Source organism: Ovis canadensis, chromosome 3 (assembly GCF_042477335.2).
Source record: "Ovis canadensis isolate MfBH-ARS-UI-01 breed Bighorn chromosome 3, ARS-UI_OviCan_v2, whole genome shotgun sequence".
Taxonomy (NCBI): domain Eukaryota; kingdom Metazoa; phylum Chordata; class Mammalia; order Artiodactyla; family Bovidae; genus Ovis; species Ovis canadensis.
The window spans coordinates 106,484,390-106,501,655 of NC_091247.1; the positions used below are offsets into that span (position 1 = coordinate 106,484,390).

A 17,266-nucleotide genomic window follows, 5' to 3' on the forward strand; every position below is an offset into this window, starting at 1 on the left:
TAGCAAGAGACACTGTTCCATTTTATTTATAATAGTAGGAAACTGGAAACAACTTTTTTGTCCAACAACAGGAAATGGGTTTTAAAAAACATCATCAAACCATAATTTAAAACAAAACTATGAGCAACCATGAACAACATGTTGTGAATGTAGTTAATGACATGAAAAGAGCTAACTGTGTATTTACTGTCTACTATTCAGACGTCTTCTATGAGAAACCTGATGGTTTTCTCTTCAAACTCCTATACCTCTTCATCCATCCTTACTCAGTCTAACCTTGCTTCCTATTTTATTGAGAACATGCAATCACTCAGGAGACCTCTGCAACCTACTACCATAACATCTGTGCACCAGCTGGCATCTCTGCCATATACACTCCTCCTGTTTCAATGGCTGGAACCATCTCGGTGGAGACCAACCCTTCACATTAGACACCACATGCTGTCCCTCCGCACTGTCCACGGAAGAGTTGCACTTCACTATAATGACACAAGGGGGCGCTCTACACCAGGACTCTTGTAAACCACTCCAAATCAAGTCTTGAATAGTCTTGAACAGGGATAGACAGACACAAGCACTCTTCATCCATACAAAGCTACAGAAGAAAAAACAAAAACACATTAGCTGGGGATTTCCCTGGTGGTCCAGTGGTTAAGACCCTAGGCTTCCAATGCAGGAGGCACGGGTTTGATCCCTGGTTGGGGAACTAAGATCCCATATGCCATGCAGTGTGGCCAAAAAGACCAACACACAAAAAAATTTATTAGTTGGTAAAAATTATCAACTTAGCCACACACCCCACCTCTAAAGCTATTAAAAACAAAAAACAAACAAACAACAAAAAAAAAACGAACCTAAACTAACGAAGTAAGAGAGTCCAATATAGTCAAGATGCTCCTGAAGAACAACATTAGAAAAATTATCAAACTATGTGGTGTGGTGCTCAATCATGGTGCACTCATTGCGACTCCGTGGACTGTAGCCCACCAGACTTCCCTGTAAATGGAAGTTTCCAGGCAAGAATACTGGAGCAGGTTGCCATTTCCTACTCCAGGGCATCCTCCCAACCAGCGATCAAGCCTACATCTTGTGTCTCCTGCACTGACAGCAGATTCTCTATCAAACTATATCCAAATCCAGTAAAGCTCCAGTAATTAAAGCAGTAGAGTATTAGAGAAACAGACAAAAGGAGCAGACAGAGGTCCCAGAAATAGACCTTCATTTGAAGAAACTCAATATACAACACAGGGGCTATTACAAATCAGTGGGGGAAAGCAGTCTTTTCAGTTGAATGGTTCTGGGAACTGGTTTTCCATATGGGGGGAAAAAAAAAGAAAATACAGTCTTTATCACACCTTGTTAAAAAAAAAATCAATTAGCCTTAATTCTTCCATTTTCCCTACACCTATAGCCACTCTCTTTTTCCTGAAATCAGTCCAATATACAAATACTGGCAAAAGAGATTAACAGCATTTCACTAAAGCTGAAGCTCAAAAGCTAGTAAGCATAGGAAAGATGTACAACTTTATGAAAATAAAGCTATGTGACACCATTTCTACATCCAGTAAATTGGTCAAAATTTTAAATCCTGACAATTAAAGCATTGCTGAAGGTCAGTTCAGTTCAGTCGCTCAGTCATGTCTGACTGTTGGAGACCCCATGAACCGCAGCACGCCAGGCCTCCCTGTCCATCACCAACTCCCGGTGTCCACCCAAACTCATGTCCACTGAGTTGGTGATGCCATCCAACCATCTCATCCTCTGTCGTCCCTTCTCCTCCTGCTCTCAATCTTTCCCAGCATCAGGGTCTTTTCAAAGTAGTCAGATCTATGCATCAGGTGGCCAAAGTATTGGAGTTTCAGCTTCAGTCCTTCCAATGAACACCCAGGACTGATCTCCTTTAGGATGGACTGGTTGGATCTCCTTGCAGTCCAAGGGACTCTCAAGAGTCTTCTCCAACACCACAGTTCAAAAGCATCAATTTTTCGGCACTCAGCTTTCTTTACAGTGCAACTCTCAAATCCATACATGGCTACTGGAAAAACCATAGCCTTGACTAGATGGACCTTTGTTGGCAAAATAATGTCTCTGCTTTTCAATATGCTGTCTAGGTTGGTCATAACTTTCCTTCCAAGGAGTCAGCGTCTTTTAATTTCACGGTTGCAATCACCATCTGTGGTGATTTTGGAGCCCCAAAAGACAGAGTCTGCCACTGTTTCCCCATCTATTTCCCATGAAGTGATGGGACCAGATGCCATGATCTTAAGTTTTCTGAATGCTGAGCTTTAAGCCAACTTTTTCACTCTCCTCTTTCACTTTCATCAAGAGGCTCTTTAGTTCTTCTTCACTTTCTGCCATAAGGGTGGTGTCATCTGCGTATCTGAGGTTATTGATATTTCTCCTGGCAGTCTTGATTCCAGCTTGTGCTTCTTCCAGCCCAGCGTTTCTCATGATGTACTCTGCATGTAAGTTAAATAAGCACAGTGACAATATACAGCCTTGATGTACTCCTTTTCCTATTTGGAACCAGTCTGTTGTTCCATGTCCAGTTCTAACTGTTGCTTCCTGACCTGCATACAGGTTTCTCAAGAGGCAGGTCAGGTGATCTAGTATTCCCATCTCTTTCAGAATTTTGCAGTTTATTGTGATCCACACAGTCAAAGGCTTTGGCATAGTCAATAAAGCAGAAATAGATGTTTTTCTGGAACTCTCTTGCTTTTTCCATGATCCAGCAGATGTTGGCAATTTGATCTCTGGTTCTGCTTTTCTAAAACCAGCTTGAACATCTGGCAAGTCACGGTTCACGTATTGCTGAAGCCTGGCTTGGAGAATTTTGAGCATTACTTTACTAACGTGTGAGATGAATGCAATTGTGCGGTAGTTTGAACATTCTTTGGCATTGCCCTTCTTTGGGATTGGAATGAAAACTGACCTTTTCCAGTCCGGTGGCCACTGCTGAGTTTTCCGAATTTGCTGGCATATTGAGTGCAGCACTTTCACAGCATCATCTTTTAGGATTTGAAATAGCTCAACTGGAATTCCATAACCTCCACTAGCTTTGTTCATAGTGATGCTTTCTAAGGCTCACTTAATTTCACACTCCAGGATGTCTGGCTCTAGGTGAGTGATCACACCATCGTGATTATCTGGGTCGTGAAGATTTTTTTTATACAGTTCTTCTGTGTATTCTTGCCAGCTCTTCTTAATATCTTTTGCTTCTGTCAGGTCCATACCATTTCTGAAGGTGGAGTAATGGAATTTCTTTTACATAGTTGGTGGGAATAAAAACTGTAAGAACTACTTTAGAAAAGACTGGCATTATCCTAAGTTTATTATTTTTTTAATTGGAAAAAAATTGCTTTACAATGTTGTATTAGTTTCTGCTGTACCACAATATAAATCAGGCATAAGTATACAGATCATCTTAAGTTTTAAGATGATACAATTCTACTTCCTGATTCATACTCAGGACAACTCACACACATTTCCATCAGAAGACAGGTAAAACACTTTTTTATAATAAGAGTTTGTACTTTAAAAATTGAAAATAACCTCAATGTCCATCAACAGTAGAATGTCTAAATAAATTGTAATATATTCATAGAAAAAAATGTTCTACAAGAGTACAAATGAATGACAGCTGCATGCATATACATGAGTGAACCTTAGAAGCATAATGACGAGTAAAAATAGCAAGTCACTAATAAATATCAAATATGATACTGTTTAAAATAATATCCAAACCCAAGCATAATATTCAGTTAACCTTACCCGTTTGGTAAGTCTACAAAGAATAAAACAAGAGAATAAAAATACAGAAAGACAGTGACAAATCCAGAGTGGGAAGTAGACCCACAGAGACCCACATACATATCTATTTATATCTGTCAAACATTGTATAACTTTTTTAAGTGAGCAAGAAAAAGACTTCTATTTGAGAAAATATATGTTCCCATGCTGATTTCTAGAGACATTTCAGAGGGGGAAAAGAAATGTTAAATTTTAATTTTACCTTTTTCAGCTATTTTATTTTCATGATGACTTCCTTTCAGGATCCAAAATCTAATATAGAGGGGAAAAAAAATTCACAATCATTTTCATGTACTATCTAATTCAGGTACATCATCATACTCTTATAATTTTCCTTTTTTTTTTCTTATAATTTCCTAAAGATTCCTACACCATTAATCCTAGTAATTACCTAATAATACTTATTAAAAGGGGAACTGGAAAATGAATTCTATATACATCATTTTTTCCATATATGCTTCATGGTAATAAACAACCAAATATTTGCTATAATTTCTAATTCCAGGATAACTCTTCCTATTTCAAAACTAAAAACATAAGGACCTTTGACTTTTCAGAAATAAGGACCTTTGACTTTCCAATATTTGCATATGCTCAAGGGAGTTTTTGTTGCAAGATTAAACAGTCTGGTTTCAAAAGAATCTTTTCGGAGAGTGTTTTGCCTATGTTCTCCTCTAGGAGTTTTATAGTTTCAGGTCTTACGTTTAGATCTTTAATCCATTTTGAGTTTATTTTTGTGTGTGGTGTTAGAAAGTGATCTAGTTTCATTCTTTTACAAGTGGTTGACCAGTTTTCCCAGCACCACTTGTTAAAGAGATTGCACATCCCAGAATACTGGAAATAAAAGCAAAAATAAACAAATGGGATCTAATTAAAATTAAAAGCTTCTGCACAACAAAGGAAACTATAAGCAAGGTGAAAAGACAGCCTTCTGAATGGGAGAAAATAATAGCAAATGAAGCAACTGACAAACAACTAATCTCAAAAATATACAAGCAACACCTGAAGCTCAATTCCAGAAAAATAAACGACCCAATCAAAAAATGGGCCAAAGAACTACACAGACATTTCTCCAAAGAAGACATATGGATGGCTAACAAACACATGAAAAGATGCTCAACATCACTCATTATCAGAGAAATGCAAATCAAGACCACAATTAGGTACCATTTCACACTAGTCAGAATAGCTGCGATCCGGAAGTCTGCAAGCAATAAATGCTGGAAAGGGTGTGGAGAAAAAGGAACCCTCCTACACTGTTGGTGGGAATGCAAACTAGTACAGCCACTATGGAGAACAGTGTGGAGATTCCTTAAGAAATTGCAGATAGAACTGCCTTATGACCCAGCAATCCCACTGCTGGGCATAGACACTGAGGAAACCAGAATTGAGACCCCAATGTTCATTGCAGCACTGTTTATAATAGCCAGGACATGGAAACAACCTAGACGTCCATCAGCAGATGAATGGATAAGAAAGCTGTGGTACATATACACAATGGAGTATTACTCAGCCATTAAAAAGAATACATTTGAATCAGTTCTCAAGAGGTGGATGAAACTGGAGCCGATCATACATAGTGAAGTAAGCCAGAAAGAAAAACACCAATACAGTATACTAACATATATATATGGAATTTAGAAAGATGGTAAGGATAACCCTGTATGCGAGACAGCAAAAAAGACACAGATGTATAGAACAGACTTTTGGACTCTGAGGGAGATGGAGAGGGTGGGATGATTTGGGAGAATAGCACTGAAACATGTATACTATCATGTAAGAAATGAATCGCCCGTCTATGTTCGATCAGGATACGGGATGCTGGGGGCTGGTGCACGGGGATGATCCAGAGAGATGATATGGGGTGGGAGGTGGAAGGGGGGGTTCAGGACTGGGAACTCATGTACACCTCTGGCGGATTCATGTCAATGTATGGCAAAACCAATACAGTATTATAAAGTAAAAATTAAAAAAAAAAAAAAAGAATCTTTTCTTTTCACTCACATTTCAATTTAATTTTGAAGAAATCAGGTCAACTTACACATGGAAATGAAAGGACATAAACGACTATTATTTTTCAACTATCTTTTCTTACAATCTGAAAGAGCTTTTGAAGAAAACTTTGAAATAATTATTTGAGTATGCTTTGATGTAACTCTAAAATATTTATCAACCAATGATCCTTAACTTTCCTTCTAAGAGTGTATCAGGAGTACTATTTCTCCTATCTGCTTTGTTTTCCATTGGCTGACATAGCTACTGAAGTTGCTAAATACACTGAAATTTTTAAGAACATTTCAATTTATACCAGCAACAAGTATAAATTTTCCTTTAAGCTACAAGGGAAAACATACAAATGAATAATAATTTTCTGTACTGAAGTATGTTGTCGTAATATAACCCATACGCTAACCCATGAAGCACTCTGCTTAAATAAGTGTCTTTTTAAATTCCCACCCTTAGGTTCAAACGTATTCTTTAAAGAAGAAAAACAAAAATTAAAATTGCACTTACTTTAGCCAACAGTTCTTGTGTTTCATCAGTCAGTGGAGCATGTGAAAACTTGCAGTGTTCTCCCTGATAACATTTTGCTCCTGTATGGTAAAACTTGCAAGGATATTCATGTAACTCAAGTGTTAAGGAAAAAAAAATTTTAATCCTGCTAAAATAACTTTTTATTAATCTAACAACTTTATTTTTCCTTCATGAAGTTCTTTTCTACTAGTGGAAACATTAAATTCTCTATGTAAAATATGAGACGACAGGACTTCCCTGGTGGTCCACTGGCTGAGACTCAGCACTCCCGATGCAGGGGTCCAGGGTTCAATCCCTGGTCGGGGAACTAAAGCCCACATGCTAAAGATCCCACGTGCTGCAACTAAGATCCAGGACAGCCAAATAAATTAATGAATTAAAAATAAAAAGATCCATTCTTAACAAAATAAAGCACAAGACAATAAATTATTAACTGGGTTATAAGAAAATTAACTTTAGGATGATTATACACATGAAGTTTATTGGCTATCACAGGACAAATTTCTCCCTCATAATCATTCTTAAACCACAGGTATGTTTCACTGATAAGACAAAAGAGATGTGCATTTTAAATACTTAGAGAAATTTGACTATTTTTAAAGTATTCTTTTGGGGTGAGGGAATTAAAGTCAGTAACAATAATGTGTCTTGCAAATCTGGATCCTTGTTAGACTTGTTTAAAATGGGATCCATATACATAACTCTGATATTATTTTCCAGGAAAAATTTCTCAAGTTAGGGTTTGAGATTCCTCATATTGAATGACTTAAAGGAAAACAACTTTTGTGGTGACCAAATGTGCAGTTGTCCTAAAATGTTATGTTCCATGTTTTCATAGCATGTCTAGACCATTTATACTCAAGAGTTAGGGTTACTCTTCAATTAAGGGACAATTAATCTCTATACAGCACACAGTATAACAGAAAAGAAGTACTCCCAAACTATGCAATTCCTGCCTCTTTTATGAAGCAGATTTCATGAATACAGATTCAATTCAGGGATGTCACAGCAGAAATTCTGAGAAAGTATTCCTGGGACCTAAAATGTAAGGTCTCATGACCCTGTTACACTACCCAGTTAGAGAGGATGTACATTTGAGAGAATTTCTAATCTGTGAACAATTTAATCACTTCAATACTGAGTTGAGCTTAGATAATATAATTTTGCCATGGTTAAAACATTTGTTTCATTCAAAATTTTACATTCATGTAAACATTTATGAAAAGTAAATTTACTGTATCTTGTGATAAAGGATATTATGCAAATAAAGGCAGTTTTCCCCTCTGGTACAATATCCTTGTACATAAAACTTACACATTTCCTTTTTCTTCTCTATCTCTGCATCATGATCAAATTTACATTGGTCTCCCTGGGCCAAAGGAAGAAACAAGGGAAAGCTATTATTTCTCACAGTTAAGCCATTACAATTCCTACTTAATTCTGGATAAGCAAATGATTCCAGAAGAAAACAAAGTCTTAGAAGCAGTATAGTCTGCTTTTTAAAGAGCTATTATAACTGCATCGTATTACATATTTTGGCTTGCAATTTGTCAAGTCCTTAACATTTTTAACACAAAGCATTTAAAAAAATTATCTATTTTCAGAGACATAAAACAAGGTACAAAAATTTCATGGTCTCAAGTATTAAAATCATACAGAGTCTGTTCTCTTATCACTGTGGAATTACATTACTACTTTCTAAATACAAAAGAATATTTCAGTAAAATTTTCTACTTGAAACCTTTCCAGAAAGAAAAAAGTTCTAAAATTATACAGGTATGCTTTTGCAGTGTCTAACAGAAACAGAAGCTGGTTTTAGAACATTTTTGCTATACCTTACATCTATTTTTTTTGCTTATACTATACCTTAATACACTTCCTTTCAAGAAAGTATTTACAAATTTGCTTTCCCTGGCGTTGCACCGTATGTTGGTTGATGAACCCCTGACTCATTCTCACAGGCTGCTGCTGCTCTTTAGATTTCCCATTCTATGAAGACAAAAACAAAAAACTAAACGTGAAAAATAAGAGATTAAACATTTGATTCCATTGTACAAAATTATCTTAAACCCTTTTTAAAACATTAAAAACTAACTCTTCTGAATTGCCCTTCAGGTAAGACTTGGATTTTTGTGTATCATTTGAAACAAATGAATGATCGTCGGTTTTGGTATCATTCCACCACTGAACATTAGTGTTTGTGCAATCTGAATTTTTACTGTATCTTGACTGCATGCGAACTGTGTCCGGCTCTTTGCGACCCCATGGACTGAAGCCCGTGAGGCTCCTCTGTCCATGAAATTCTTCAGGCAAGAATCCTGGAGTGGGCTGCCATTTCTTCCTCCAGGGGACCTTCCCAACCCCAGTGATCGAACCTGAGTTTCCTGCAGCTCCTGAATTGGTAGGTGGATTCTTTACCTACTAATTCTTTCTTATTGCACCATCTGAGATTATATTGTACTTGCCCTCACTTAAAAATTTTTAAAATTTTTAAAAAGTAAGTTCCACTCATTGTGATAAACAGTGAAGTCTAAGAACAAGGCTCTTTAGAACACTGGGGACAAACCTCAAAATTAAAAAGTAAACCAACCACAAGTAGCGTAATCTTTCATTTCAATGACAGGCTCATTAGGTGTGAGCTGAGTACACTGATGAGCTCAAATTAGTAAACATAATTAGAAACAGACCCTCCAAGATGGTGATAAAGATATGAAAACAAAACGGGACTTTCACATAAAAATGAGAGGGGAATTTTATTACAGGTCTTTAGAAACATAAATCACTTTCATGGAGAAGGAAATGGCAACCTACTCCAGCGTTCTTGCCTAGAGAATCCCAGGGACGGAAGAGCCTGGCGGGCTGCCGTCTACGGGGTCGCACAGAGTCGGGCACGACTGAAGCGACTTAGCAGCAATATATCTATGTCTATAGGAAGGATAGAAAATATCCAAGTACATGCTACATTTTCCTTTCTGACACTTTATCCCATGTTGTAAAAAAATAAGACCATCTTCAGAATCAGGGAAATGTAAAGACTGTATGATAAAGACAAAGCCTGGAATAATAAAATAAGTATCAACTCTGAAACCAAATATAGGTGGGTTTTATTTCAGCTCTGTGTGCCTTTGCTTGCATCACTTCTCCTAACCTTTATCACCTACAAAACTGAAATAATAATATCAATCTTGCAAAATCCAAGATATAGAACTATTGTGCCCAAAATGCCTGAACATACAGGAAGTGCTCAATAAATGGTCATTTTTTCCCCCATTAAAAAAAAAAAATCACTTTCAGCGTGTTAACTTGTGGTGCAACTTACAGCATCTACATATGGTATTCCCACATACGGTCTTAGGAACTCCACAGGTACAAAGAAGGGAGCTGACTGCACGCTTCTGTGAGCTGCTCTGTAATAATGTCAAAATTCCACTCAGCACTATCAAAATCATGTGCCTAACAAGTATGCCAGTTTTAACTCTCAGTTTTATTTGATCATGTGATTGAATTCTAATAAACATGTTTACAATTTGTTTCTCATGTAGAAGAGCTGTCAGTTATGGTGGAATAATCACTTGAGTCAATCTAAACCAAAGGAAAGGGAACACTGCCTGAGTGCAGCCCTGCCTGGCCCTGGGTGACTACAGACCTAAACCCTATGGCTTCACAGTCGCCTTCTGTAAAATAAATTTTATATAAACACATTTCAGTCCATAATATATGGTGTTTCTAATATTTTACTAAGCCCTAACTCTTGTTTTCTGAACCAAGCTTAACAAATGGCTGCCATCCAGCTTAGAAGCCCTCAGAAAAGTAGAGTCCAGAAGAGTCACTTACTGCTCCACTGTGATTACATCTGCAGACCAAGGAAGAAGAACTTCTAGAAAGCAAAATCAAAATACCAGAGGGGATGGGGGGGTCTGGTATCTGGAAGGGGGCGTCTCAAAAATATTCACTTTTAATTTCCAGAGGGAGTCAAAAACCAATAGACCAATGGCCGTTAGAATGCCCTCACAGCTATCTAGGGACTTTCCCGGCAGTCCAGTGGTCTGGGCTTCCCAGGTGGCGCGGTGGTGAAGAATCCACCTGTCAGTGTAGGAGACACAGAGATGTGGGTTCGATCCCTGGGTCGGAAGATCCCCTGGAGGAGGAAATGGCACCCACTCCAGTGTTTCTGCCTGGGAAATCCCATGGACAGAGGAGCCTGGCGGGCTACAGTCCATGGGGCTGCAAAGAGCTGGGTGTGACTTAGCATGCACGCACCCTTTTCCTTGCTTCCCACATCTGTTTTTTCACAGTCATCGACAGCACAGCACTCAGAAATCAGGGGGCTTGTGCGTATGTATTCAGGGGCAGCAGGTACGACACTAAGGTTTGAGTGTGAGGAAGGGAGCCTAACAGGGAGAAGGAAGCATGTGGGGAGCCTGCTGAGGGTAAAGGAGGCCCCCTGAGGTGTGAGATGCAGTGCCTTCCGACACACGTGGATCCTCATACCTGGTCCTGTGAGCCACTGTTCCTCAGGGAAGCATTTCCTTTGTCTCCAGGGCCAGGACACTTTCGCTTCATTTTCTTCTTTTTACCATTCTTGTGAACAGCTTTAAGGTTTTTATTTTTTTGCTTAACAGCTAAAAACAACAACAACAACAACAAAAATTTAACTTGAAGACAATATAAAACAACACTCTTTTTTAAATTTTTTATTAAAAAAAAAAATCTTTAATTCTTACATGCGTTCCCAAACATGAACCCCCCTCCCACCTCCCTCCCCATAACATCTCTCTGGGTCATCCCCATGCACCAGCCCCAAGCATGCTGTATCCTGCGACAGACATAGACTGGCGATTCGATTCTTACATGATAGTATACATGTTAGAATGCCATTCTCCCAAATCATCCCACCCTCTCCCTCTCCCTCTGAGTCCAAAAGTCCGTTATACACATCTGTGTCTTTTTTCCTGTCTTGCATACAGGGTCGTCATTGCCATCTTTCTAAATTACATATATATGTGTTAGTATACTGTATTGGTGTTTTTCTTTCTGGCTTACTTCACTCTGTATAATCGGCTCCAGTTTCATCCATCTCATCAGAACTGATTCAAATGAATTCTTTTTAACAGCTGAGTAATACTCCATTGTGTATATGTACCACAGCTTTCTTATCCATTCGTCTGCTGATGGACATCTAGGTTGTTTCCATGTCCTGGCTATTCTAAACAGTGCTGCGATGAACATTGGGGTACATGTATCTCTTTCAATTCTGGTTTCCTCGGTGTGTATGCCCAGCAGTGGGATTGGTGGGTCATAAGGTAGTTCTATTTGCAATTTTTTAAGGAATCTCCACACTGTTCTCCATAGTGGCTGTACTAGTTTGCATTCCCACCAACAGTGTAGGGGGGTTCCCTTTTCTCCACACCCTCTCCAGCATTTATTGCTTGCAGATTTTTGGATCGCAGCCATTCTGACTGGTGTGAAGTGGTACCTCATTGTGGTTTTGATTTGCATTTCTCTAATAATGAGTGATGTTGAGCATCTTTTCATGTGTTTGTTAGCCATCCGTATGTCTTCTTTGGAGAAATGTCTATTTAGTTCTTTGGCCCATTTTTTGATTGGGTCATTTATTTTTCTGGAATTGAGCTTCAGGAGTTGCTTGTATATTTTTGAGATTAGTTGTTTGTCAGTTGCTTCATTTGCTATTATTTTCTCCCATTCAGAAGGCTGTCTTTTCACCTTGCTTATATTTTCCTTTGTTGTGCAGAAGCTTTTAATTTTAATTAGATCCCATTTGTTTATTTTTGCTTTTATTTCCAGAATTCTGAGAGGTGGATCATAGAGGATCCTGCTGTGATTTATGTCTGAGAGTGTTTTGCCTATGTTCTCCTCTAGGAGTTTTATAGTTTCTGGTCTTACATTTAGATCTTTAATCCATTTTGAGTTTATTTTTGTGTGTGGTATTAGAAAGTGATCTAGTTTCATTCTTTTACAAGTGGTTAACCAGTTTTCCCAGCACCACTTTAAAACAACACTCTTACGAGGGATATTCTGTAATAATGCAAGAGAAGTTCTCCACTATTCAAAAAGTAAAAAGTGGGATGATGTGGACCTGTCCTTCCAACAGCTCTGGGATTAATATACTCTGGATCCCAAATTCATTCTTTGTGAAAATATATAAGGCACTGCCAGGAAAAAAGCAAGATAATTAACGAAATCATTCTAGCGAGCCACCAGCCCAGATTCTTTCAAAGCACGATGGATCTCATTAGGAATTGCTATAGCGCTGCAATAGTAAAAGCTTCAAAGGACCTCATATATGGCTGTCAGATTATTCACTGAAAACATTTTATATAGATTAAGTTGATCTATAGATCCATTTAAAATAGAAAAACATTTCAACAGGGGAAAAAATGAGAGGATTGAGAATTTTACTTACAATTGTCCCTTATTGTCATATCTATGGCTTAATTTTATTTTAGTAATCTCAAAGAATATATTCCTGGGACACTTCCCTGGTGGTCCAATGGTTAAGAGTCTGCCTTGCAATGTGGGGAACATGGGTTTGACCCTTGGTCATGGAACTAAGATCCCACATGCCATGAAGCAACTAACACTTGATGCAGCCAAACATAAATATTTATAAACAGGAACATATTCCCAAGTTTAGTCTCATACACTATTATCCCAATCTATTCTTCTTCAAAGGAAAGCAACCAGAAAAGGTATTTCCTGTCCTTCATGTACGCTGAAGCCAGGGATTTAGCATTCTCCCTTGCAAAGTTGTCATGTTCTTTAAAAAATTTTATTTATATGGCCTTACTAGGTCTGAGTTGTGTACAAGGGATTTTTAGGTGCCACATATAGGATCTAGTTCCCTGACCAGGGATCGAACCTGGGCACCCTGTATTGGGAGTTCAGAGTCTTAGCTACTGAACCACCAGGGGAGTCCCAAAGTGGTCATCCTTTGAAAACTCTGCTGCACCCTCCACTCCTCTTGCAAACTGAGCATCTGTACACCAAGTGACCAGCTCACATTCGATGTCAAGATCCAAGAAAATCTGGTCTTATCATGAGATAAAATGCAGACCCCACCCCCACCTCCATCCATGGACAGTGGTGACTACTCCTCCAGGTAACTTTAAATGATCAAGCAGTTTGACTCTTACCTTTCGTGGTCCCCTTTGCTGTCTCTTTCTTCACAGATCCTTCAGGACACAGTAGGGACTGAGTAACACTTGCCATCTCTTTAGCTTGTATGTACTGCTGAAGCTCCTTAGCAAAATTATCTTCCGGCTCCTGATTGCAGATGTCATCGTCACTATATGCATCATAGTCCTTACTTCTTGATTTCCTATGTTGCAAATTCTTCAGAGATGTAGAGCTTCCAGAGTGCCTAAACTAAGTAAAAATTAAATTTTCAAATTTAAAAACCTAGCATGATTTGAAACAATCTGGTCATGAAGGAGAAATAAAGACTGGCTGTGAACTGATCATTGTTGAAGCTGACTGATGAGAACACAAGGATTTCATATGCTAGTCTTTCCACTTCGATGTATATGAAATCTTCCGGAATTAAAAAAAACAAAAACACATGCATCCACACTTAAAAGATGCTTTGAGGGAAGACTATCTGTTCACTGTGTGTACTTTACTAGATTGAAAGACTAAAGCCCCACAACTTAATTATTTGCTATAAAAGAAGTACACTAATATAGTCCACATTTTATTTCTCCCTTTGCATCGACCATCTTTTTAGGTTTAATTCAGTAACCTGTCATCGAGAGTTGGAAATCCACCTCACCAGCTACCAAAGTCTGCTTCCTCCCTTAGCCCGGAGCATTGCTGGCAGGGGATGCAGCAGCAATGACGACAAGAAACTGCCAAGCCGCCCAAGCAGCAGACGCCTTCCAGCACTTGGCGCAGAAACACTCCCAAGTACGGGTTACGGGTGTCTGTACTTTGAGACACCAGGGCTAATTGAGAGTTATTATTACAACCGGTATGGACAATACATTTCAATTAAACAGTTTATCTGTAAAAGGCCCAGTTGTCTAGTTCAGTTGCTCAGTCGTGTCTGACTCTTTGCAACACCAAGGACTGCAGCACGCCAGGCTTTCCTGTCCATCACCAACTCCCCGAGCTTGCTTAAACTCATGTCCATCAGATCGGTTATGTCATCCAAGCATCTCATCCTCTGTGGTCCCCTTCTCCTTCTGTCTTCAATCCTACTCAGCATCACCATGTTTTTCAATGAGTCAGCTCTGCATCAAGTGGCCAAAGTACTGGACTTTCACCTTCAGGATCAGTCCTTTCAATGAATATTTAGGACTGATTTCCTTTAGGATGGACTGCTTGGATCTCCTTGCAGTACAAGGGACTCTCAAGAGTCTTCTCCAACACCACAGTTTAAAAGCATCAATTCTTCAGCGTTCAGCTTTCTTTACAGTCTAACACTCACATCCATATATGACCACCGGAAAGACCATAGCTTTGACTAGACAAAGCTAGTTGGCAAAGTAATGACTCTGCTTTTTAATATGCTGTCTAGGTTTGTCGTAACTTTTCTTAAAAGAGCTAGTGTCTTTTAATTTCATGGCTGCAGTCACCATCTGCACTGATTTTAGAGCCCAAGAAAATAAAGTCTCTCACTGTTTTCATTGTTTCCCATTTATTTGCCATGAAGTGATGAGACTGGATGCCACATCTTTGTTTTGGGAATGCTGAGTTTTAAGCCAGTTTTTTCACTTTCCCCAGGAGGCTCTTTAGTTCCTCTTCTCTTTCTGCCGTAAGGGTGGTGTCATCTGCATATCTGAGGTTATTGGTATTTCTCCCAGCAAACTTGATTCCAGCTTGTGTTTCACCAGCCCAGCATTTCACATGATGTACTCTACATACAAGTTAAATAAGCAGGGTGACAATAAACAGCCGTGACGTACTCCTTTCCTGATTTGGAACCAGTGCATTGTTCCATGTTCGGTTCTGTTGGTTCTTGACCTGCACACAGATTTCTCAGGAGGCAGGTCAGGTGGTCTGGTATTCCCATCTCTTTACAGTTTATTGTGATCCACACAGTCAAAGGCTGTGGCATAGTAAATAAAGCAGAAATAGATGTTTTTCTGAAATTCTCCTGCATTTTCTATGCTCCAGTGGATGTTGGCAATTTGATCTCTGGTTCCTGTGCCTTTTCTCAAGCCAACTCGAACATTTGGAAATTCACAGTTCACATATGGTTGAAGCCTGGCTTGGAAAATTTTGAGCATTACTTTGCTAGAGTGTGAGATGAGTACAACTGCTTGGTAGTTTGAATATTCTTTGGCATTGCCTTTCTTTGTGATTGGAATGAAAATTTACCTTTTCCAGTCCTGTGGCCACTGCTGAGTTTTCCAAATTTGCTGGCATACTGAGGGCAGCACTTTCACAGCATCATCTTTTTGGATTTGAAATAGTTCAACTGGAATGCCATCACCTCCACTAGCTTTGTTCATAGTGATGCTTCCTCAGGCCTACTTGACTTCACATTCCAGGATGTCTGGCTCTAGGTGAGTGATCACACCATCGTGATTATCTAGGTTTTGTATAGTTCTTCTGTGTATTCTTGCCACCTCTTCTTATTACCTTCTGCTTCTGTTAGGTCCATACCATTTCTGACCTTTATTGAGCCCATCTTTACATGAAATGTTCCCTTGATAACTCTAATTTTCTTGAAGAGATCTCTAGTCTTTCCCATTCTATTGGTTTCCTCTATTTCTTTGCACTGATCATTGATGAAGGCTTTCTTATCTCTCCTTGCTATTCTTTGGAACTCTGCATTCAGATGGGTATATCTCTCCTTTTCTCCTTTGCCTTTTACTTTTCTTCTTTCCTCAGCTATTTGTAAGGTCTCAGGCAACCATTTTGCCTTTTTTTGCATTTCTTCTACTTGGAGATGGTCTTGATCACAGCCTCCTATACTTGTCACAAACCTCCGTCCATAGTTCATCAGGCATTCTGTCTATCAGATCTAGTCCCTTAAATCTATTCCTCACTTCCACTGTGTAATCATAAGGGATTTGATTTAGGTCATACATGAATGGTCTAGTGGTTTTCCTTACTTTCTTCAATTAAAGTCTGAATTTGGCAATAAGGAGTTCATGATTTGAGCCACAGTCAGTTCTCAGTCTTGTTTCTGCTGACTGTATAGAGCTTCTCCATCTTTGGCTGCAAAGAATATGATCAATCTATAGGCAAAACACTCTGACATAAATCACAGAAGGATCCTCTATGATCCACCTCTCAGAATTCTGGAAATAAAAGCAAAAATAAACAAATGGGATTAATTAAAATTAAAAGCTTCTGCACAACAAAGGAAAATATAAGCAAGGTGAAAAGACAGCCTTCTGAATGGGAGAAAATAATAACAAATGAAGCAACTGACAAACAACTAATCTCAAAAATATACAAGCAACTCCTGAAGCTCAATTCCAGAAAAATAAACGACCCGATCAAAAAATGGGCCAAAGAACTAAATAGACATTTCTCCAAAGAAGACATATGGATGGCTAACAAACAAATGAAAAGATGCTCAACATCACTCATTATTAGAGAAATGCAAATCAAAACCACAATGAGGTACCACTTCACACCAGTCAGAATGGCTGCGATCCAAAAATCTGCAAGCAATAAATGCTGGAGAGGGTGTGGAGAAAAGGGAACCCTCCTACACTGTTGGTGGGAATGCAAACTAGTACAGCCACTATGGAGAACAGTGTGGAGATTCCTTAAAAAATTGCAAATAGAACTACCTTATGACCCACCAATCCCACTGCTGGGCATACACACCGAGGAAACCAGAATTGAAAGAGACACATGTACCCCAATGTTCATCGCAGCACTGTTTAGAATAGCCAGGACATGGAAACAACATAGATGACCATCAGCAGACGAATGGATAAGA

General features: G+C 38.8%; 1 protein-coding gene across 2 annotated transcripts in view; it reads right to left on the reverse strand.

Moving 5' to 3' along the window:
- Positions 1-17,266, reverse strand: part of ZC3H8 (zinc finger CCCH-type containing 8) — a 32,144-nt gene continuing 14,878 nt past the window's right edge. The window contains exons 3-9 of one of the 2 annotated variants that reach the window (XM_069580636.1): positions 13,500-13,731; positions 10,837-10,967; positions 8,212-8,334; positions 7,603-7,714; positions 6,325-6,434; positions 4,013-4,062; positions 1-595 (exon numbers count right to left, since the gene is read on the reverse strand). In XM_069580636.1, coding sequence (XP_069436737.1) covers positions 4,033-4,062; positions 6,325-6,434; positions 7,603-7,714; positions 8,212-8,334; positions 10,837-10,967; positions 13,500-13,731 — 738 coding nt within the window. In that variant the 3' untranslated portion in view covers positions 1-595; positions 4,013-4,032. The remainder of the gene's footprint in view (positions 596-4,012; positions 4,063-6,324; positions 6,435-7,602; positions 7,715-8,211; positions 8,335-10,836; positions 10,968-13,499; positions 13,732-17,266) is intronic. The other variant, XM_069580637.1, reaches the window with a different exon arrangement.